General features: G+C 42.1%; 1 protein-coding gene across 1 annotated transcript; it reads left to right on the top strand.

Moving 5' to 3' along the window:
* Positions 1-24750, top strand: Hsepi (D-glucuronyl C5-epimerase). The gene is made up of 6 exons (XM_073989086.1): positions 1-603; positions 13478-13552; positions 19846-20331; positions 20400-20552; positions 20635-21434; positions 24348-24750. The coding sequence occupies exons 1-6, from the start codon at positions 400-402 to the stop codon at positions 24712-24714; spliced, it is 2085 nt and encodes a 694-aa protein (XP_073845187.1). The 5' UTR covers positions 1-399; the 3' UTR covers positions 24715-24750.

The raw sequence follows: 24750 nt of genomic DNA, 5'->3' as shown, positions 1-24750 counted from the left end.
ATCACTAATTGCGAGAGGAAACAAATGGGGAGAGCAAATAAAAACAACATCTGTTCTTCAGTTCGACGATTTTTTTTCACAGAAACAAATATTTCTTCATTTTTGTCGGATAAAAAAAAGATGTGAAAAAAATATAAAACATCTGCAAACACTTAAAAATATATAGTATTGGTTTTTCAATAATTATACGATTAAAAAGTATTTAGTTTTAAGTAAACTATTTTTATTTTGTGCAAAAAAAATATGTATGTAACAAAACGCAAAAACAACAATGTCCAACATTTAAGTTTTTGTTCGTCGACATGTGTGAATGTTATGTTGGAATTTTTGTGGTGTAGTGGTGTTCAAGATGTAAAGTATCTATAGAAAACAAAATCAAATAATTTTGTGTAATACATAATGCAAAAATGTGGTCAAATCAATACAACTGTCCCAGACAATATATCTTCTTCCTTCAATGCCACAATAACAAAACCAACAACACCAGCAAAAACATCGACCACTAGTAATATAACCAGTATACAACAACAAAAGAGGTTGCTTGGAGTTCTGCATAAACATAATCATCATCAACAAATACAACGCAAACGATCATATCCAAAGGTAAGTTTTGTTGTTGTTGAAATTCTTTGTACCTTTCCTTTTTAATCTCGTAAATCTCTTTTTTCATTCATGTTAAGTAGTGACAGTTATTGTTGTTGTTATGTTGTGAATGATGATGATGATGACGATGATTGTTACCTGGTTTTTTTCCAATATGCCAAGTGTTGTCAGTTGGTTCGTTCGTTTGTGTGGGTCAGTATCTGTGCGTGTGATTTTGTTGTTTACGTTTTGTTATTTATGGAAAACTCGAAAAACATCAAAGGTATAAAAACGTACGAGGGTGGCATATTAAGTTGTATAATTAGTTTTAATTAGATGTTATATGTTAAAATTTAATTTAGATTGTGAAAATAAACTAAACGTTTTACATTTGGGCTTATCTTTCCTTTACCGACCCACCTCAGAAAATTATGAAAAAATTACCACAGATAATGCTTTTTATCCCGATTCCAACCATGTATTGCTTTTGTTGCGGAAATGTATACGTCCCGAGATATAGGCCTCCAAAAATATTAAAGGCTTAACTCTAGTTTAGTAAAAACTCTCCGATTTTTCTGAAAGTTTTTCCAGAGGTAGATGTTTTTGCGCTGATCACGGAAATGTATAATTTTCTTGGGGGACGGACCCGGTTACCCGGTTATTGGACCCGAAAGTCCGGGTACAAACCCGGGTTAAACCCGGCTCCACTGAAACAATTGCTGTATCATTGGAAAGCTTATGGAAATACCTATCCAACAAGTGATCATCATTTTGGAAAGGTTAAAGTGCGAGCTATAACCTGACATACATTAAGCGGGCGCCCATAATGGACCCATTTTCGACTTTTTGAGGGTTTTATGGAAAAATCCGGGTCCAAAAATCAGTTTTTAGGTTATATCACCTGACCACCTGCAGATAATCCCATCATATGACCATAAGCTTTCCAATGATACCCATTATGAAGCAATCGGTTCAGTAGTGCCGGGTCTAACCCGGGTTTTGTATCCGGACTTTCGGGTCCAATAACTGGGTAACCGGGTCCCTCCTCCAAGAAAATGATACATTTCCGCGATCAGCGCAACAATATCTACCTCTGGGAAAATTTTCAAAAAAATCGGAGAGTTTTTACTAAAGTAGAGTTGTTCCATATTAAATTTAAAAGAAAATTTTGTTCCCGTTCCCGAGATTTGCACCTGTCCATAGCAGAAAGTCGTAAATACCGGCCGAAGGCGGGCTATTTAGAGAAATGTATCTAATTTAAAAGAAAATGTTGTTCCCATTTCCGAGATTTGCACCTGTCCATAGGAGAAAATCTTAAATCCCGGACGAAGGCCGGCTATTTAGAGAAAAATAGGTTAGGGCCTTTGTGGATCCTTGGAGGCCCATATCTCGGGAAGTATACATTTCCGCAACAAAAGCAATACATGGTTGGAATCGGGATAAAAAGCGCTATCTGTGGTAATTTTTTCTTAATTTTATGCGTTGGGTCGGTAAAGGAAAGTAGTTCCTACATTTGAATGTGTTAGCCCGCTTATTTTCGATTTTCGCATTAAAAGTTAGTTTAGGGACACAACTAGGATCGCTTTGAATGGGTATTCTATAGACATAAGCTGCTCCAAAGAGCTCTTCTATAGATAAAGAACCTTACAAATGGGTATTTTATAAATGAACGGACCACACTTCAAAGGGTTCCTCCATAAATGGAAGCACCTATAAAGAAGTATACTGTAGATGGAAGCCTCTTTAAAGGGTTCCCATTTTTCCTTTGAAAGGGATCCTTTTCAGTAAGGGCTTTTTATAAGATACAGGCCCTTCAAAGAAATTTTCTATAAGTAAAAGCCTCTTCAAAGGGGTGTTCTATAGATAGAAGCCTCTTAAGAATTTTCAAAGGGTTTCCATTCATAAAATGTTCTCAGGGGGTCTCCAAATATTGAACGATTTTCTATAGATAAAGGGCCCTTCAAAGAAGTTTTCTATAAATAAAAACATCTCCAAAGGTTTTTCTGTAGATAGAAGCCTCTTCAAAGGGTTTCCATTAATAAAATTCTCTCCGGGGGACCTCCAAATATGGAAGCCCCTCCAATGATGTGCTCTAATATGTAGAAACCCCTTCAAAGGGATCTTATTTTCCTTAAAAATATTCAGTCTATCGATGAATACCTATTAAAGTCTTCAGTCTTTAGAAAAAAGACGTGAAATCTCTTCTGTTTATAGAAGTAGACCTCGTAAGTTCTCCCGCTCGCAGGAGGAGATCTCCTGAGGTCTTCTGTCTACATTTTACGTTTTTCCGTACATAAAAGGTGACCTTTAAAGATGTGTTGTGTGTGTAGGAAGACCTTTTAAGCCCTTCCATCTATAAAAGGAGATAAATTAAGGTCTTCTGTCTATAGAAGGAGGCCAATTAAGGACTTCTTTCTATTCATAATGGTATGAACTTTGCAGTTGCAAAATAAGGTGAGATTGACATACTTTGTAATGACACCCCCACCTGTAATCCCACGGATTGATACCCATGTTTTTGCCAGGGGCCGCCACCTCAGTGTATTTGTATCATTTTTTCTATGTTGGGATCAGCATATCCCACAATCAGGGCGATTATAAATGTCAACTCCCCGGGGGTTTTGCCTTTCTGCCGTTTCAACTTAAAGAAGTAAGTGAGAAAGCGCACAGGGTGTTGACATTCATAATTGGGCTGAATGCCTGCTCCGGATTCTTTTAGTCCGTGCCGGGACGGAGGAAAACCCAGGACCAAATTATTTGTGCTCAGATTGTCCCATCCGCATCCACCACACTCTAACTTCGTTGAGATGTAATAGATATCGGAAGAGGGTGCATATCACGCGTTGTTCTAGATGCTGTGTGAACACAACCCCCCCGTGAGTCGGTCATCAGAAAACGCGACCCTCCAGTTGTCCCCCACAGCAGCCGCACATACACACTTAACACCAGCCGTTGGCCCAGAAAATGTATTCTTTTTGCAATTTAATTGCCTTTAACTCCGAGGCAAGAGCGTTGTGATGGTTACAACGTACTGAGGAAAGATCGCACCAAAAGTAGAGGTCGGGGATCAGTTTTCCTGTTGCGACAGTCTGTTTAATACAAACCTATTTCGCTTGAGCCTTGGCAAATGAAGTCACCTGGCAACCTTTTCTTGATTCGTTTCTCTTGGATCAGAACATCTCCCCATAATTGTCTCCATCAGCAGTGCGCACAGTTTCATTAACTCTACACGCCGCAATGTTATCATGGTAAACTACTACTTGGCCTAGTTTCAGAGAGTTCACCAAACACCGCTTCAGAGATCTGCCCAACCCTTTCTGATCATCGGGTAGAAGAGAGAACATTCCGAGACATCATCACTACTGCAGCCGCTCGTCATATACCTGCTGGTTGAATATCCAAAGTGAAACCAAACTTCCCGGCAGAGACGACGGGATTAGCAAATGAACGTGATGAACTTCGTCTTGCCAACCCCAGGTTGATCGATGAGCATAAGCGGAACAAGTTGCTAAATCATGTGAAGAGTTGCAACATTAGAGCCGGAATAAGTGGATTTTGGCCAACGATTAAGTCACTCTCGAACCCTGAAACCAGTCACGTTTGGCGACGATACGCTGCCTTATCGGAAGAAGTGCGCAAATTATTTCAATCGACAGTTTGTCTAGCACCCCGGAAATGAGAGGGCGAACAGAAGAGTACTACGTCCTATTAGATCCCTTCCTGTCGAGGATGAAACACCACAATCTACAATGGATGATGTTGTGAATGTCATCACAAACGCTAAATCATCCAGAGCGTTGATCCCTGATGAAATCTTCATGGTAATGTTGAAACCACTGGATATTGTTGTTGAGTATTGAGTACTTGAATATTTCACTAATGTTCCCAATCTGTAACTAGGCACCTGCAGACTATGGAAACGAGTCTGGAAAATGGGCAGGGTAGTCCCGCTACCGAAGCCATGCAAGGATGCAACGGTATATCATTTGAGATCGTTATGTAGGCGGAAGATTGTACGTTCTTGGAGTAGGGTAATGTCATTTGTAAAAGTCTGAGGTCCTGTTTCTTCGATATTACATCGGACCTACTAAACCCTTTGGTACGATCAGTCATGCTAACCTGTTCGCCATGCTATGTACTGTCATTCGGCTTTGTTTGAAACTATAGGTCTGTCTGCGGGCCATTTTCTCAGAAGATATGGGCTTGTCCCTAAAAAACGTGTACTGTCGTAATAGGTGCAGCGAATAGAAGTTGTTACACCAAGAAGCAAAACGATTTTTGTTCTATGAAAAAAAAATTGTTTATACCTTTCGGACTATTTTCAGCTTAAATGTCGTTTAGGTGCACCTCTCGGATCGGGCGGAAATTTTTACAGTAGATAGCCCTTGGCATCCTGAATACAACGATATATAATTTTCCGGGGAAGTCCATACTTCCCGAGATATGGGTCTTGACATTTCGGAAATTTCGTACTTTCACACCTTTAGGTTGTTTAGGGGCACCCCTCGGATCGGTCTGAAATTTTTACAGTAGATAGCCCTTGGCATCCTGAATACAACGATATATAATTTTCCGGGGGGAAGTCCATACTTCCCGAGATATGGGTCTTGACATTTCGGAAATTTCGTACTTTCACACCTTTAGGTTGTTTAGGGGCACCTCTCGGATCGGGGATTTAAGACTTCAGCCGGGGATTTAAGACTTTCTCCTATGGACAGGGTCAAAAGTGAGCTATGCGATCAAAGTTTCCTAAGTAGCCGGCTTTGAACAGGAATTTAATACATTCTCCTATAAAAAGGGTTAAAAATAGGTCGCGTACATAAAAGTACTCTCCATAAGCTTTAAAACGATGCCCATATTGCCCACGTTAGAATTGTAAAATGTCAAGACCCATATCTCGGGAAGTATGGGCTTCCCCCCGGAAAATTATATATCTTTGTATTCAGGATGACAAGGGCTATCTACTGTTAAAATTTCGGACCGATCCGAGAGGTGCCCCTAAACAACCTAAAGATGTGAAAGTACGAAATTTCCGAAATGTCAAGACCCATATCTCGGGTAGTATGGACTTCCCCCGGAAAATGATACATCGTTGGAATCAGGGTCCCAAGGGCTACCTATGTTAAAAATTTTGGACCGATCCGAGAGGTGCCCCTAAACGACACTTGTTCCACCAAATCTGCCAAATTGGTTACTCCCTTCAACAGTTATCGTGCGCACTATTTTCCCTAACATTTTTGAACTTTTGTGGGGAGGTACCTGTAGGAGTGAACTGATATTGCTAATCTTCGAACTTAAAATTAGTTTGGACAAAATTTTGTATCAAATCGGTTCATCCGTTCGAGAGTTATCGTGCTCTCCAAATAGACTCCAATTTGTCTGAAACGGATTTCGTCCAAACAGACTTGGGGTCTAAAACCATTATTTCGATGAGGCACATTTTGGAATTCAGGGAAATCACGGGCGAATCAGCCGAAATGTTTATACCAGTGCACTATGGTCTAAAATCTCATTTTCCTGGACAAAACGATTTCCATGTAATTTTTGTATTGACATTTATTATTATTCATAATAATTGCCACAAAATATTGATCCAGAATTATTTTCAGCCAAAATTTCAAAAAACCATATAAAATACATTGAACCATGATACAATAAGGAGGTAGCAGCAACTGCCGTTTTTGGTAACATAAGATGTCAAAATTTGACATAAATTCAATGCAATTGACACATAATGTTACCATCAGCTGGGCTTCAGCTGGGCTGATAATGCTACCTTCTTATTGTGTCATGCATTGAACAGGGTGATACATTGTATGTGGTCTAAACTAAAATTTTGAGCTATGTTGATAATTTTTGGTACGAAGGTTTTCTACCAGCTAATATGTCAAAATGCAAAATTTCAGCAGAAACGGCTTAAAAATGTGGCAAAAACCTTCAAAATACCTTTAACTTCGCATTTGAAACCAAAGCGCAGTGGTGTGATTTTCGATTTTGATTTCGAAAACAACCAACCAGCCTAACCTTTGGAATAATGTAAGGCAATGTTAGGCAATGCAAATTAACCCTAATCCCCCTAGAATATATTAGAATGTGTTTTGTTTTTATTTCAAATATTCGAACAACGAAATCAATATTCCTTAGACCAGACCTCTTGTTGACAATAATGACATCATCCAGAACAGAATAGTGAATTAGTTCCATTGATCGTATTTAAATAGCGCCAGCAATAGCTATTTATACTTGAATGATACATATGTACATACATATGTATGTACGTACGCGCCTACTGTATTTGTGCGAGTATCATCCCTTTTTTGCTGACAATATGGAAAAATAATTTCAAAACTATACTGGCATACATATCAAATTGGAACATGTAAAATTTAAAGAATTATGAGAATATTTGGATGTTATTCTTATGAAATCTTGTGGATTTGATACGAGTATGTGCTAATGATGATGTTGCCTTTGTTTGTATCGATCAAATTACAAAGAAATGATTAATTATTTTGTGGGATTTCAAAAATAAACAGAATATGATTATTAACAGTGGCCACAAAAACAAAATCATCTTGCTAAGAATTCAATGTCACGGTTTTTAATTCGATATTCCAAAAGAAGAAGAATGTAGAAGCTTACTTACTTAGCTGGCCCATTACAGAACATTTGTTCCATAGACGGAACTAAGAAAAGATCTCCAATCCTTTCTATTTAGTGCTTCGCTTTCTGGAATACCGCGCCTTATCATCTCTTCATCCACTTGTTTGCGCCATCTATTCTTTGGCCTGGCAAAGAATCTGCGTGCACCGCCATGTGGCTCGAATTTATACGCCTTTTTAGCGGGTTAATCATCGCTCATTCTTATTATATGGCCTAGCCAACGCAAACGCTGCATCTCGATACGTTTAACTATATTGATGTCGTTGTATAGCAGATACAGCTTTTGGTCGATATTCACCGTTAACGCAGATTGGTCCGTAGATCTTTCGAAGAATTTTTCTCTCAAACACGCCAAGCACTGCCTTATCTGCTTGCGCAAGTATCCAGGCTTCGGAACCATACATCAGCACGGGTAGTATCAGTGTTTTGTAAAGCGTTATTTTTGTTTTACGAGTTGCGGCTTTGTTTTTGAAGTGCTTACTTAAGCCAAAGTAGCATCTGTTGGCCAATACAATTCTTCTTTTTATTTCACAACTGATGTTGTTAGTTGTGTTTACGGCGGTGCCGAGGTAGACGAAGTTTTTTACTACCTTAAAATTATAGGAACAAACTTCCACTGTTGGTCCGAGCCCAATGGACTCATAGCGCGTCGACTCCATCAACTTGGTCTTCTCGCCGTTTACCGCCAGACCCACTTTAGCAGATTCTCCTTCGACCTTCATAAAGGTATCGGTTACTTCTTTTACTGATCGTCCCATAATGTCTATATTATCAGCATAAGCAAGTAACATGTGGCTATTGGTGTAGATTGTGCCACTTCTTTTGACGTTTGCCTCTCGTATAACCTTTTATAGCAGGATGTTGAAAAGATCACACGAAATTCTGTCTCCTTGCCTGAAACCTCTTTTGGTACAAAGCTCTTCAGAGAGGTTCTTTCCTATTTTAACTGAAGATCTTGTGTCAGTTAAAGTCATTTTGCAAAGCCGGATGAGCTTTGCGGGGATACCAAATTCAGACATTGCTTGGAATACCTTTGAACGTAGCGGGCTGTCGAAAGCTGCTTTATAATCGACAAAAAGGTGGTAGGTGTCGATCTGCATCTCTTGGGTCTTCTCCAGGATTTGCCGCAGGGTAAATATCTGGTCAATGGTGGACTTGCCAGGTCTAAAGCCGCATTGGTATGGTCAAATTATTTCGTTGACCATGGGCTTTAGTCGTTCGCACAATATCCCTGACACTATCTTGTATGCCATAGGGAGACTACTTATGCCCCTATAGTTGGAGCATAAAGTCTTATCTCCTTTCTTATGGACGGGACACAGGATACTCAGGTTCCAATCGTGCGTTCTTCCTGCCAGATGGAGCTAACTAGCTGATGCATACACCTTATCAGCGTGTGGCCTCCGGTTTTTAACAGCTCGGCTGATATGCCATCCGCTCCCCATCCGCCTTATTATTCTTCAGCCGATTTATTGCTTTCTTTACCTCATCTTGACCGGGTGGTATACACTTAATACCATCTTCTGGTATTGGATCTGTGGTATCTTCGTCGATTTCGCTACTATTGGATACCAACAGTTTGGAAAAATGCTCTTTCCATATCCTTAGCTCACTATCTGTATCAGTTATCAGACTACCTTGCTGATCTCTACAGGAGGATGTGTCAGTTCCAAAGACATTAGTTTGATGTTTCACTCTTTGGTAGAATTTTCGGACTTCATTCTGTCTCCTGTACATCTCAATTTGTTCACACTCCCGCTTTTCCATCTCTCTCTTTTTCCTGCAGAAAAGACGTTTCTCCTCTCTCTCCTTTTCTCCCGATACCTCTCTCGTGAGCTACGCTTTGCTACTGATTGTAAAGTAGCCCAATATGCCGCATTTTTCTCTTCGGTAGCAGCACGACAATCCTGGTCATACCATAGATTTCTTGGTGGAGGTGAGGTCTCTGGTATCCAAGTACTGATTTTACGGCTGTTTGCATGGAGTGGGCAATGTTTTGCCATTGTCCTGATATGTTATCGGGACGAGGAGTGCTTTTATTAAGCAGTTTGCTACGTTTAATCTGGTTGTTGTTGTTGTAGCAGCTTCTACAAGCACATGTAAATCTTTATTTTATTGATTCGGCTCTGCCTCCAGCTCCAAGCTCAGAAAGGACGCCACCTGAATTGGATTAGTCCAAAGAGAGAGAGAGAGGAGTTAAGTCAGTCGGGTTGGCTGGGCAGTTAAACAGGTGCTGCGTAGTATGCGGACCGGTGCCACATGCTGGGCAGATATTCCGCGTGCCATCAATCCTGGCCCAGTAAGAATTGAGGCGGCTGCACCAACCAGATCTAAGTTGCGCCAACACGACTCTCGTTTGTCTTGGCAGCTGCTGTTCTTCCGCTGCCACGGGTGGTGGATGATCTTCGAGGACTATATTCACACTGTAGGCTGCCAGAGCCTCTGCAACCGAATCAGTATGAATGTCTCTTAAACCTGCCTGGTATGCACGTTGATCTAGAGGTTCTCTTTTATATCTTTGGACCTCTCTCTCTAGATCTCTATAATCCTCCCTAACTCGCCTGGGGGGTTCAGGCATATCCACCAGATGGTGATTTGGGTGGTCTTGACTATAGCATCCAAGCAAGTACTGCATCGTCAACATCCCGTTGTATGTGGTTAACAAGGTTTCTTTATCCGCACCCCAAGTGCTGCCGGCTAGGGACTTGAGGACCTTGTTCCTGTTTCTCAGCTTATCGCAGATAACTGTAGTATGCTGGGACGACTTATACATGATATCGAATGTGACCCCTAGAACTTTGGGGTAGTTTGTGGTCGGAATAGTTGCACCGTCGACCTGCACATTCAGTGGGAGCTTCATTTGCGCCGTCCATGTAGTGAACAGTGTGGCTGTTGACTTAGTGGTGGATATTTTCATATTCCTCGCATGGAAAAACTCTACAAGATCAATGAGATAGGCATTTAGCCTTTCACAAACGTTACCGATATTGAGACCTGACGCCATGAGTGTACAATCATCCGCGTACGTAATTAACTCAATGCCGTCGGGAGGGCGTGGAATTGCAGAGAGGTAGAGGTTAAACAGTTCCGGAGATATCACCCCTCCTTGGGGAACTCACTGCTTCACTCTACGGGGTTTGGACTTCCTGTCTCTGAATTCCACGTATGACTGGCGACCACACAAATAGTTGATGACCCAGCGTATCAGACAAGGCCGGAGGGTAGTATTCTCGATATCCTCGAACAGCCTAGCATGGCTGACCGTATCAAACGCTTTGGTCAGATCCAATGCTACCATCACTGTTCTGTGACATGGTTTGTCCTGGTTGAGTTCTCGCCCAATATATGTGGAAATGGCGTGCAGTGCTGTTGTGGTACTGTGCTGCTTTCGGAACCCGTGTTGATGATCTGCAACTGGATAACACGTTCTGATGCTGGGGAGTAGTAATGCCTCGAGTATCTTTGCTACTGGTGATAGAAGTGAAATCGGCCTGTACGACTCACCTTTACTGGCATCTTTGCCAGGTTTCAGCAGCGGGACCACCCTGCCCATTTTCCAGGCATCGGGAACTATTAGGGTGGCTAGCGATAAGTTGAGAACCTTACTTAAATACTCGACTCCTGGGTCATCCAGCTGTTTTAGCATCACCATAGAAATTCCGTCAGGTCCAAGCGCTTTGGATGACTTTGCGCCTCGGATAACATCTGCAACATCATCCATCGTAAATTGTGGCGGTTCTTCTTCGGCTGGAAGAGATCGCAAACGACGCAAAACACTTCTCTTCGCCCGGTCGCTATCGGGGTGCTCGATAAATTGTCGGCAGAAATAGCCAGCGCACCTCTTCGAATCTGTCACAGCCACGCCGTTAAACGTGACAGATGTCCGATCGTCTCTCCTACCAGGGTTCGATAGCGCCTTAACCGTTGTCAACAATTTATTAAAGCCGGCTCCAATGTTGCAGCACTTGTGTTCACTGACTAATCTATTGACTTCCATTGTCAGTTCCCTGACTCTGGGGTCGTTAGGGTTCGTACGGCGAAGCTCATCACTCTCATTAGCTAATCCCGTCGCCTCTGCTGGGAAATTGGGTCTTATTTGAGGTATTCGACCAGCAGGGATAAAGCGAGCGGCTGCAGCAGTGATGCTACCCGAACATCAGAGGGGGCAGTTCTCTGAAGCGTTGATTAGTGAACTCTCTGAAACCTTGCCAATCCGCTTTTCCATGACTAATGAAAGTGCGGCGTTCAGAGGTTATGAAGTCTGGTGGTCTGTTTATGGAGATGAGGATTGGGAGATGGTCCGACCCAAGGACACGATGGATATGTCAGGCGAACTGTGGCAGTCTCCTCTAATCCTGGTGGTGCGTCCTCGTTCGCTGTGCAGAATGTAGAGCTATCTATTTGCTCAGCCAGATCTGTACCTCTCTGGTCATTCCCTAGAGCTGAATGCCATAACTCGTGATGTGCATTGAAATCCCATAGAACCGGTTATCACCTCGCAACAGAGGCCTGATATTAGGCAAATAACGCTGGGCACAGCTATTGACCGGCGGGATATACACATTCAGCAGTTCTATCTCGGCGGATCCACACCTTACCGCTACCCCCACCGCAATCCCACGACGGCCGGATTGACCCGAGGAACCATCTTCTCGGCCAGGAGCCGTCACCTCAGCAACTACTTGTTCGTGTTTGTCTTTACTTGTTTAATCTGGTACGTACCTTTGCTGCAACAAGGTAGTGGTCTGAGTCTATTATTGCACCTCGGAACGATCGTACATCCAACACGCTTGATGCATGTCTTCCACCTATCACAACGTGATCAATTTGATTTCTTGTTCTTTGATCTGGCGACAGCCCGGTGCCCTTATGAATATCGAGATGCTTAAATCTGGTACTGCTAACTACCATGTTTCTTGCAGCTGCAAAGTCTATCAGCCTCATACCATTGTCAGATGTTTCACTGTGGAAACTGAATTTTCCGACTGTTGGGCCAAAGATATTCTCCTTTCTAATTTTGGCATTAAAATCGCCTAGTATAATTTCGATGAAATTTGGAATATGTAATGGAATTTGGTCTAGTAATAAGTCCGACTTTGACCCTTTCCTCACTGGTGTTATTTTTAATGCGTATTAGGATTAGATTAGGAGACAAAATTAAATCTCTACGCGCAACAATACCACATCTTCTTCCATCTTCTGCCTCTTAATAATCCTTCCACAATCCTTAAAGGATATTGCCCGAAGATATTGACCCTAAATAATTGGATTTCTGCAATACTGAAATGTATTGGAAGAAGGAAACAAGTGTGTTGTAATGCCTATTGCAAAGCATATCCTATTTTAAAAATGAACAACAGCTGCAAAACGAATCGTGGTGGTGTGGTGGTGGTGGCTTTAATGCAAATTAACTTTGTATTGTTCAAACTATCTTCTCCTTCTACTTGTTGTTTCAAGGAAGTTGTCTTTTGTGTTTAGTGGTTACCTATTACTGTTTTATAATCCTCTCTTAAACACTTCCTTAATTTCGACACAAATGACCCTTTTATTTCAACGAACTACAACTCACCTTTTTTACTACCTGGATCAGAGGTTAGTCATGCATGACACACCCACATACGCACACATAGCACTCTTCTTTTGTATTTGTTTAAGGCGGTGGACCCTTTAAAGATCACCATAGACAGACAGATCATTTTGTGTCTGTCACGAGGCATTCAATCTAATGGCATTTTAATTATGAAAGCGCACCTCATCCTCATCCATTTGTTTGGTTTTCAACTATTTTGCATATTCCGCTCAGATTCTTTGTCATCAGTCTTTGTGGTTATGTTGTGGTAGACGGTGTTACAAGAATACGTTTCGATTGCATTTAAAAAAAAAAAAAACAATAACGAATTCCACACTCGGTTAGGAAAACAAGTTTAGTTTTAGTTTTTTTTTTTTTTTTTGTCACAAAACAAACAACCAACAGACCGACCGACCGACCGGCCCACATGTGAAAGTGTAAGAATTGATTATGTGTTCACTTTTTTATCTCTACCTTAATCGAAAAACGGTCTAGCGGCATTTGTATTTATTGTTTATTTATTTCAATACATTTAAAACAACAAAAACAAAAAAGTATTGATAAAGTCTGACATGCATGCCGCTCATTGCATTCCAGTGTGCCATTGACAGTACTTGTTTCAATATTCTGTTTAACGTTTTTTTTTTCCTTTTTTCATTACAGCGTGAACCAATTTTCATACTCATCATAATGCGGTTAAATCTTAAGGCAGTTTTGTTACTACTAACAGTTGCTGTGGTAAGTCGAAATTCATTTTTTAAACGAAATTCGAATTAAAAAATATTAAAAAAAAAAAAAAAAACAAGTACAAAAGTATCGGTCTATTTTGCCGACAGATATAATACATTACACGATGCTCTTGAACCAAATTTAAATTAAAGGTGCTTACACCTGGGAAATTTTTTTCTGAAACTACAATGTTCATAAATGAGAAAAATCAAAGGACAAAAAAAATCGTCGGAGCGCTTTTTAAATAAATCGCGATTCAAGTTGACATGTTCAAGGGTTTCTGGTTTTCACGATTATGCTTGGATTTCTACAGCATTATGAAGGTTCTTCTTTTATCGCGTGTGCAGACACTCCTGAGTGACTTAAAAGCCATACAAAAATAAAAGCCATACAATTCCAAGGCAGCGTACGCTTTGTACCGGATTGACCCGGAACTACACAACATCATTGTTGCGGCCAACGGCTGCCACCTCAGTGTACATACATATGTTTGTATTTGTTCCGTTTTTCTGTGTTGGGAGCAGCATATCCCGGAATGTCTGCTCCGGATTCTTTTGGTCCGTGCCGGGACGGAGGAAAACCAAGGACCAATATATCTGTGCTCAGTTTGTCACATCCGCATCTTCACCCACATCCAACCTTCGGTGAGATGCAATAGATGTCAGGAGTGGGTGCATCTAAGGGGTTGCTCTGGACTTGTCCACGTGAGGGACTACAACAGGGACTATGTTGCTGCATGCTGCGTGAACAAACTCCCTAGTCGTCTGACTACGAAACTCCCCCGCAGTCCCCTCGACAACAACCGCACGCGCAGCCTCTAACACCAGCCGTTGTTGTCCCAATCCCAGAGAATGCATCCTTTTTACAATTTAATTGCAATGGACTCCGAGGTAAGATCGAGGAAATAGTAGATTTCATGTGTCGGAAGAACATCAAGGTCGCTGCGGTGCAAGAAACCAAGCTCAACAACAACTGTAGCTTACAACATTGTAATGGTTACAATGTGCAAAGGAAAGATCGCACCAGAAGTGGAGGTGGGGGATTAGCTTTCCTATTGCACCAGTCTGTCCAATACAGACCTATCTCGCTTGAGCCTGTCTCTAATGACCCTTACATGGAATGTATGGGGGTAGCAGTCAGGTGTGGAACTGCCGAGATAGAGTTGCTGAACGTATACATCCCGCCGAGAAATAGCTGTCAGCTGTCTCAGATAACGTGCCTAACATTAGTCCGCTTTTGGAAGGTCATAATCGTCTGGTCCTGGGGGACTTTAATGCGCATCATGGGATGTGGCATTCGGCCCTCGGAAACGACCAGAGAGGTACAACGCTGGCTGAGCAGATTGACAGCTCTACGTTTTGCACGGTCAATGAGGACGCCCCTACCAGAATTAGAGGAGAGTATCACAGCTCGCCAGACATAACCATCGTGTCACCTGGTCTGACAATTGACGTTACCTGGCAACCCGTCATTTTCATTGGATCAGATCATCTTCCCATAATTGTCTCCATTAGCAGACCACCCGATTTCATTACCTCTGAACGCCGCACATTCGTCAATCATAAGAAAGCTGATTGGCCGGGTTTCAGAGAGTTCACCAATCACCGCTTCAGAGATCTGCCCAATCCTTCTGATGTTCAGGTAGCGGAAAGGACGTTCCGAGACATCATCACTGCTGCAGCCGCTCGTCATATCCCTGCTGGTCGAGTACACGAAGTAAGACCAAACTTCCCAGCAGAGGCGACGAGATTAGCAAATGAGCGTGATGAGCTTCGCCGAACCAACCCCAATGACCCCAGAGTCAGGGAGCTGACACTGGAAGTTAACAGGCTGGTCGGCGAGCACAAGCGGAACAAGTGGTTAAATCATCTGAAGAGTTGCAACATTGGAGTCGGTATAGGTGGATTGTGGGCAACGGTTAAGTCACTCTCGAACCCTGGAAGAAGGGAACATAGGACCTCAGTCACGTTTGGCGACGTTACGTTGACTGACCCGAAGAGGTGCGCAAGTTATTTCAATTGACAGTTTGTCGAGCACCCCGAGAGTGACAGGGCGAAGAGAGAAATATTACGTCGCATCAGATCTCTTCCTGCCGAGGAGGAACCACCACAGTTTACAGTGGATGATGTTGCCAATGCCATCAGGAACGCTAAATCATCTAAAGCGTTGGGCCCTGATGGAATCTCCATGGTAATGCTGAAGCAGCTGGATGGGCCGGGAGTGGAGTATCTCACTAAAGTTCTCAACTTGTTGCTATCCACCCTCATTGTTCCCGAAGTCTGGAAAATGGGCAGGGTGGTCCCACTACGGTAACCCGGCAAGGATGCCAGCAAAAGTGAATCGTACAGGCTGATTTCGCTCAGCACGACAACTGCTCTGCACGCCATTGCCACACATATTTGTCAAGGACTCAAACAGAGACGGCCGTGCGATAGAACATTGATGGTGGCGCTTGACTTATCAAAAGCCTTTGATATAGTCAGACACTCCACACTGTTTGAGGACATTGAGCAGACAACCCTCCGGCCAAGCTTGAAACGTTGGATAGTCAATTATATGTGTGGTCGCCAGTCGTATGTGGAATGCAGGAACAAGAAATCTAAGCCCCGTAGAGTGAAACCGGGAGTTCCTCAAGGTGGGGTGATATCTCCGGAACTGTTTAACCTCTACCTCTCCTGTTTTCCGCCCCCTCCAGACGGCATCGAGATCGTAACGTATGCGGATGATTGCACGATCCTGGCGTCGGGTACCTATCCTGATGACATCTGTGAGAAACTGAACAACTATTTAACCGATCTTACCACCTTTTTATACCCTCAGCCTTTAGGCTATGAAAGGTATATACACTTTCATACGGGCAAAATGTGCCTCATCGAAATAATGGTTTTAGACCCCAAGTATGTTTGGACGAAATGTGTTTCAGACAATTTGGAGTCGATTGAGCAATGTCCGTCTGTCTGTCTGTCTGGCTGGCTGGAGCGCACGATAACTCTCGAATGGATGAACCGATTCGGTTCAAATTTTGGCTTTCGTAATATTTTGTCCAAACTTAGTTTAAGTTCGAAGATGAGCTATATCGGTCCACTCCTTCCGGTACCTCCCCCACAAAAGTTCGAAAATGTTCGGAAAATTTGTGCGCACGATAACTCTTGAAGGGAGTAACCGATTTGGTCCATACTTTGCCCATCGTAAAGTGTGCACCAGACCTAGATAATATTTCAATATGGACTCAATTGGTCCACTCCGTCGGGTACCTCCAACACAAAAATTTGGAAAAGTTCAGTTTAGGACCATCTCTCGAATCGCTTTGATTTTTGCTTTAGCAACTTGTATTCACTGCCCTTCATACAACGGTATAAGTTTCATCAGGGGCAAGTCCATACTTCCTGAGAAAATAGCCTGAAAGTTGCAAAAAAAACCCCTATGACACCGTGTGAGGAGGTTGGAGGGCAAAATAACTCTCGAACAGGTCTGCCGATTCGGTCCAAAGTTTGGTCTTAGTAATATTTTGTCCAAACATAGTTTAAGCTCGAAGATAAGCCATATCGGTCCACTCCTTCAGGTACCTCCCCCACCAAAGTTCAAAAATGTTCGGTAAAATTGTGCGTACGATAACTCTTGAAGAGAGTGTCCGAATTGGACCATACTTTACACATCTTAATATATCTACCAGATATAGATCAGGTTCAAATATGGACCATATTTGTCCACTCCATCCGGTACCTCCCACACAAAATTTCGGGTACAAGTTCACTTTAAGACCTGCTTTCGAATCACTTTGATTTTTGTTGAAGCAACTTGCATTCGCTACCTCAATTGCGATGGTAAAAGTTGTTTCAGGGGCAAGTCAATACTTCTTGAGCAAACATCCCTGAAATTGTAAAAAACCCCTATGGTACCATATGTAGTGGCTGGAGATCCATTTTTTTAGTATCTCCTCCGCAAAACTTTTGATCTCTAATCCTAATCAACATTTTTGTCAGTTCAAACGCCCAAAATTCCCTAAATACATGCGTTTTTTTGGGAAAAATTGTTTCAATATACACAGGCTGAGGGTATATCTCTGTCGGCCAAGCCGACTGATACTTTTTTACTTGTTTCATTCGAGGAATATGCAGATTTCCGCCACAAAATCAACAGTCACTCTGTTCACCACATGGACAGCGCAGTTTGGACGTGTGTTGAATGTCGTGGTCGACGGTAGCAGAATTCCGACCACAAACTGCCCCAAAATTTTAGGGGACACATTCGACACTACATTTACGACGTGCGCGCACGCCACAGCTATCTGCGACAAACTGAAGAGTAGGAACAAGGTCCTCACGTCCCTAGCCGGCAGCACTTGGGGTGCAGATAAAGAAACCATGTTGACCACATATAACGCGATAGGTCGGTCTGTGGTAAGCTACGCGGCGCCAGTCTGGTCCCCGAGATTATGTGGTACGAATTGGAAAAAGATTCAAACTTGCCAGAATGTCCCCCCCCTGAGAACAGCAACAGGGTACCTCCTCAAATCTTCAGTGGACCATCTAGGAGGCAAAGATTCTTCCAGTAAAGCAACACAATGAGATGCATTCGTTGCAGTACCTGCTTGGATGTTATCGTGTGAGCCATCCCAATCACCATCTTGCGGGTAGGCCCGACACATTCAGGCAGATCAGAAAGGATATCCATGCTCTAGAGGGAGAGGTCCAACGATACAGACCCCTAGATCAACAAGCAACACCTTTTCAACTGCCCAGCCAAACCTACTCATCTAACTCCAGTGGTTACATCCCATCGAAGCAGCCACTTTCCTGGAACTGGAGATAGACCCAGAGCCAGATTGAACAGAAGAACGAACATACAAACATAATAACAAACACTGTTACAACAACATAAAAAACATAAGTCTGAGGGTATAATAAACTTATAATATTCTAACTCATAGGTTGTGCGGGCATGTCTGTCGGCAAACCGTCTAATAGGTTTTTCTAGTTTACTGTGTAATTCATCAACCCCTCCTCCAGCGTTCTCGTCATTTACTTCAATATGTCTTTCAATTTACTTAAAAAAAACAGTAGGGAAAGGATCAAAGTCGGGCGGGGCCGAATATATGCTACCCTACACCACTGTAAAATATATATGGCAGCTATATCCAAATCTTAACCGATTTCGATATAATTTGGCCCATTTTTTTCCAGACCGAATTCAGTCACACATTCCAAATATCGTTGAAATCGGACTTACATATATAGCGTGTTTGGTGCAGCAAATACGCGAAATCGACCGAAAATATATATGGAAGCTATATCCAAATCGGAATCGATTTCGATATAATTTGGCACATCTATTTTTAGACCAAATTCAGTCACACATTCCAAATTTCATCAAAATCGGACGTATATAGCGTGTTTGGTGCAGGAAATACGTTAAATCGGGCGAAAATATATATGGGAGCTATATCCAAATCTGAACCGATTTTCACCAAAAGCAATAGCGTTCTTCCCATTACTAAAAAATTATAGTCCCCTATTTTCAGCTGAATCGAACAAAAAATGCGACCTGTACGTTGCGAACAAAAATGCATGGACAGACGGACGGACGGACATGCATAAATCGACTCAGAAAGTGATTATATGTATCTCCCTAAAAGGAACTATGGGTCTATTTCGTTTCCTTTTGTATGTTACATACAAATGCACAAAGACATAATACCCCTTACCACAGTGTGGTGTAAGGTATAAAAACTATTAATTTTATCTTCCAGAAGCTCACGCAAAGCTATCGTTATGCGTTTAAACATTTCAATTATCTTAGCGTTTCTAAGTGTATGTCGAAATTGTAGGAAAATATCTAGTGAAATATGTTTTACAAATTATTATTTAACTCATGTTTCTAAAGTGGGACAATACGAATTGTTTGTCAATAATATTCCCCCCTAAATATTCTTAATGAATGTGGAATTGAAGCAAGGGTCGCTTAATTATTTTAATAAAAAAAAAACTATTTCCCACAAAATACCAGAAGAATAGCCGTATGCTCTCATGAACATCTCTGTAGAGGCAAGACACAGTACTCGCATATTGAGGAATTCAGCCCGATTCTACTTTCAGTTTAATGTTAGGAGACTCCTTTTTATCACCGAGTACGAAAGGTGCTACCCTTTCTCTAATGATTACTTTTAGGTATTGCAAAATGAATGACCTTTAATTAATTTATTATTTAGAATTTTATTTTAAAGTCACCATTAATTTAAAGACAATAATTTCCATCAATTTTCTAAACAAATTTCTTCTATTTTCCCCTTTTTCCCCCCACAGGTTGTCATAACATGTGCCGTTTATATGCGCTGTGCCGAATTTACATTTCCCCGAGATTTAGTTAGACATTGGGATCCCAAATTGTATGCCGTTGGTGGCGGTTTGGATTTACTCAATAATAATATTGATGGTGGTGGCGGCGGCGTTGATGATGGGGGTGGTGGTGGTAGTGACAATTCAGTACCATTACAGGACATAAAGTGCCTAATAAATCAAGAGTATACCATTAATTGTAAACGTGATGAAGAGGCCCATGAAATATTTGTGCCTTTTTCATTTTTGCGCACATATTTTGATATATCGGGATCGATCAGCAATCCCTCATCGCCACAGACATTGGATGTAATGAATAATGAGATTGGTGGTGGTGGCGGAGTAGCTGAGCCACAATTTCTGTGGATGCACAGTACAGCAAAAATAAATTTACCCAAGGCCAAATATGATCCTCGGGGACTGTTTATGTATTTTGAAAACTATAATGTGGAGGTAAGGAGCACAGAACTTTTTTTTAAATTGTCCTTAATAATTGTTTGTTTTTTTTCTCCCTCTTTCAGGCTCGAGATCGTGTCAAATGTATTAGTGCCGCTGAGGGCGTGCCCATCAGTACACAATGGGAGAAGCGTGGCTATTTCTATCCCACACAAATAGCACAATTTGCATTATCACATTATAGTAAAAACATAACCGAACCACCACCAAGAATAAATGTAAGTAACTATCATATATGCCCTAAGGAAATTACAGAAAATATAACAACTCTTCTTTTTCTCTTCATCGCCCCCTTCCCAGATTCTTGAAAATGCCGATGATGTGCGCAGCACCTGGCACATACCAAAAACCAGTAACCTTTCACGCATTTGGCATCCAAAATTCAATTCATCTGTCATTCAATATGAAACTGCCGCGGATTTTGACAGTGCCATTACCTTGCAAAATATCAATCAAGCCATGGATTTGGTCTTAAGTGTTGATCTACTTTTAATTACCAACAGCAGTAGTCTTTTGGTTACCATTGAAAATCATGAAACAAAACGTACTTATCGTGTTCATTATATACCAGCCGATTTATTACTTAGTGTCCAAGATGATAATATCTATTATGGTTTGGGTGGCACACAAACACTTAATAAATGGAGACATTTGACACGTGATCTTCATATCGATGTACAAAAGGGTCTGGCCATTGATAACCCGAAAAAATCCCAAGCTGCCACAAGAGTAAAACGTTCGGATTTACGTGTAGTGTCCATAGCATTTATGGGTATTGGATTCTTTGATAATGTCTCCCTTTCGACAAGTAATCATTTGGCCCATTTCTATGATGCTGCCGAATGGTTTATTGCCCACCAAGACTTACGTACTGGTGGCTGGCCAAATCCAGTGCGACGTAGTTTAAATGGTTTTGCCGAATTAAAACCAGGTTGGCTATCGGCCATGGGTCAGGGTCATGCTATATCAGTGTTAGCTCGGGCCTATTGGCATTCGGGTGATAAACGTTATTTAAAGGCTGCCACAATGGGTATGAAACCGTATCGTGTATTATCGAAAGATGGTGGTGTGCTGGCACAATTTATGGATAAATATAATTGGTAAGTTTTGTTAAGAAGACAATTGTGTTAATATTATTTTAAGATTATGTGTCATAGTTAGATTTTATACCAAAATTCCAACACATCACAATGCTCAAGCAACAAGCCCATGCAAAGTGGAAGTATGCATGTAGTAACTATCAGGGAGTTAATCTAACTGCTATTCACAGAGAATTTGTAAACATTTGTTCCATCTGATGGAACAACGCTCCAGACAGACAAAAGTGTTATATGCGCAACTGTGTCTGGATGGTGTAGCTGTTCTTAGTCAGGATATACCATGTCGACGTACAAAAACCACTGTTCAAGCAGGGAACCCAACTACATATGGTCTCTAGCGATTTCTACGTCGGAACAGTTGGCCTCCCTGATATTTGTTGTTGTTGTTGTTGTAACAGCGTTTTTATTATTTTTATATGTTCGTTCCTCTGTTCAATCTGGCTCTGGGTCTATCTCCAGTTCCAGAAAAATGGCTGCTTCGATGGGATGTAGCCACAGATCCACTGGAGTTAGATGGGTAGGTTTGGCGGGCCAGTTAAAAAGGTGTTGTGTGTCGTGCGGGCCCATGCCGCATACTGGGCATATGTCTTGCACGGCGCGATCGATTTCCGCCCAATAAGAATTTAGACGACTGCAATATCCCGATCGTAGTTGAACCAAAACTACTCTGGTTTGTCGTGGCAGCTGGCGCTCCTCAGCTGCGATAGATGGAGGATGTACTCCGAGTACTTTATTCACACTATAATTGCTTAAGGCCATGGCAACTGCGTCCGTGTGAATGCTATTCAATCCTGCTTGATATGCTTGTTGATCTAGGGGTTCTCTCCTGTATCGTTGGACCTCTCCCTCTAGAGCATGGATATCCTTCCTCATCTCAATGAATGGGCCGGGCCTACCCACAAGATGGTGATTGGGATGGCTCACACGATAACATTCAAGCAGGTACTGCAACGAAAGCATCTCATTGTGTTGCTTTACAGGAAGAATTTTTGCCTCCTCATGTAGATGGTCCACTGAAGATTTGAGGAGGCACCCTGTCGCTGTTCTCAGGGCTGCATTCTGGCAAGTTTGAATCTTTTTCCAGTTCGAATCACACAATCTCGGGGACCAGACTGGAGCCGCATAGCTTACCACAGACCGACCTATCGCGTTATATGTGGTCAACAAGGTTTCTTTATCTGCACCCCAAGTGCTGCCGGCCAGGGACTTGAGGACCTTGTTCCTACTTTTCAACTTGTCGCAGATAGCTGTGGCGTGTGCGCACGACTTGAATGTAGTGTCGAATGTGACCCCTAAAATTTTAGGGCATTTTGTGGTCGGAATTCGGCTACCGTCGACCACGACATTCAACTCACGTCCAAACTGCGCTGTCCATGTGGTGAACAGAGTGGCTGTAGATTTTGTGGGGGAAATCTGCATATTCCTTGAATGGAAAAAGGTTGTAAGATCAGTTAAATAGTTGTTCAGTCTCTCACAGATGTCATCAGGATAGGTACCCGACGCCAAGATCGTGCAATCATCCGCATACGTCACGATCTCAATGCCGTCTGGAGGGGGTGGAATACAGGAGAGATAGATGTTAAACAGTTCCGGAGATATCACCCCACCTTGGGGAACTCCCTGTTTCACTCTATGGGGTTTGGACTTCTTATTCCTGAATTCCACGTACGACTGGCGTCCACACATATAGTTGACTATCCAACGTTTCAAGCTTGGCCGGAGGGTTGTCTGCTCAATGTCCTTAAACAGCGTGGAGTACCTGACTGTATCAAAGGCTTTTGATAAGTCAAGAGCCACCATCACTGTTCTATCGCACGGTCTCTGGTTGAGTCCTTTACAGATATATGTGGTAATGGCGTGCAACGCTGTTGTCGTACTGTGCTGCTTACGGAATCCATGTTGATGATAGGCAACTTGATAGCTATTTCTGATACTGGGGAGGATCAAGGCCTCAAGTGTCTTTGCTACGGGCGACAAAAGCGAAATCGGACTGTACGATACACTTTTGCTGGCATCCGTAGTGGGACCACCCTGCCCATTTCCAGACTTCGGGAACAATGAGGGTGGCTAGCGACAAGTTGAAGAATTTGGTGAGATACTCGACTCCCGGCTCATCCAGCTGCTTCAACATTACCATGGAGATTCCATCAGGGCCCAACGCTTTGGATGATTTAGCGTTCTTGATGGCATTGGCAACATCATTCATTGTAAATTGTGGTGGTTCATCCTGAAGCAGTGGACCGATGTGGCTTATCTTCGAACTTAAACTAAGTTTGCACAAAATATTACGAATACCACATTTTGGGCCGAATCGGTAGATCCGTTCGAGAGTTATCTTGCGCTCCAACCACTACACACGGTGCCATAGGGTTTTTTTTTTGTACCTTTCAGGCTATTTTCTCAGGAAGTATGGACTTGCCCCCGATGAAACATGTACCGTCGTATGAGGGGCAGTGAATGCAAGTTGCTACAACAAAAATCAAATCGATTCGAGAGCAGGTCCTAAACTGAACTTTCCGAAATTTTGTGTGGGAGATACCCGAAGGAGTGGACCGATTGAGTCCATATTGGAACCCCATCTAAGTCTGGTAGGAGTTTAACGATGGACCAAATCCGTTACTCCCTTCAAGAGTTATCGTGCACACAAATTTTCCGAACATTTACAACTACAGCAGATCTAACTGCTATTCACAGAGAAATTGTAACCATCTATTCCATCTGATGGAACAATTTCTACGTCGGAACAGTTGGCCTCCCTGATATTTGCAGTCTGTATCGACTGAACATTGATCTCTTTTACAGCTTGAACTAAAAAAATTGTGTATTCGACATAAAAACCTTCTTATTTGATAAACCATAAAAAACGTTCTTTTGACTTTACGTATAACCCTCGTTTCTTGTCTTCTCTTACAGGTATGAAGAATATCCAACAACGCCAGCTTCATTTGTATTAAATGGTTTCATATATTCCCTATTGGGTCTCTATGATCTCAATTCAACGGCGCCCTCATTTATTGCCAAAGAAGCCGGTAAACTATTCGAACAGGGAATGTTGTCGCTAAAGAAAATGTTGCTACTCTACGACACTGGATCGGGTACAAGTTATGATTTGCGACATTTAAGTTTAGGAGTGGCGCCCAATTTGGCTCGTTGGGATTATCATGCAACGCATGTTAATCAACTGCTATTACTGGCCACCATAGATAGTGATCCCATAATATCCCAAACTGCCGAACGATGGAAAGGTTATATGTTTGGCAAACGGGCAAAACACAATTAACTATACAACAATTTTCTACCACACATAAAAAAGAAA

This window comes from Musca autumnalis, unplaced genomic scaffold (assembly GCF_047663935.1).
Source record: "Musca autumnalis isolate F117 unplaced genomic scaffold, ASM4766393v1 scaffold_5, whole genome shotgun sequence".
Lineage (NCBI taxonomy): Eukaryota > Metazoa > Arthropoda > Insecta > Diptera > Muscidae > Musca > Musca autumnalis.
This window is presented reverse-complemented; position numbering and strand designations above follow the sequence as displayed.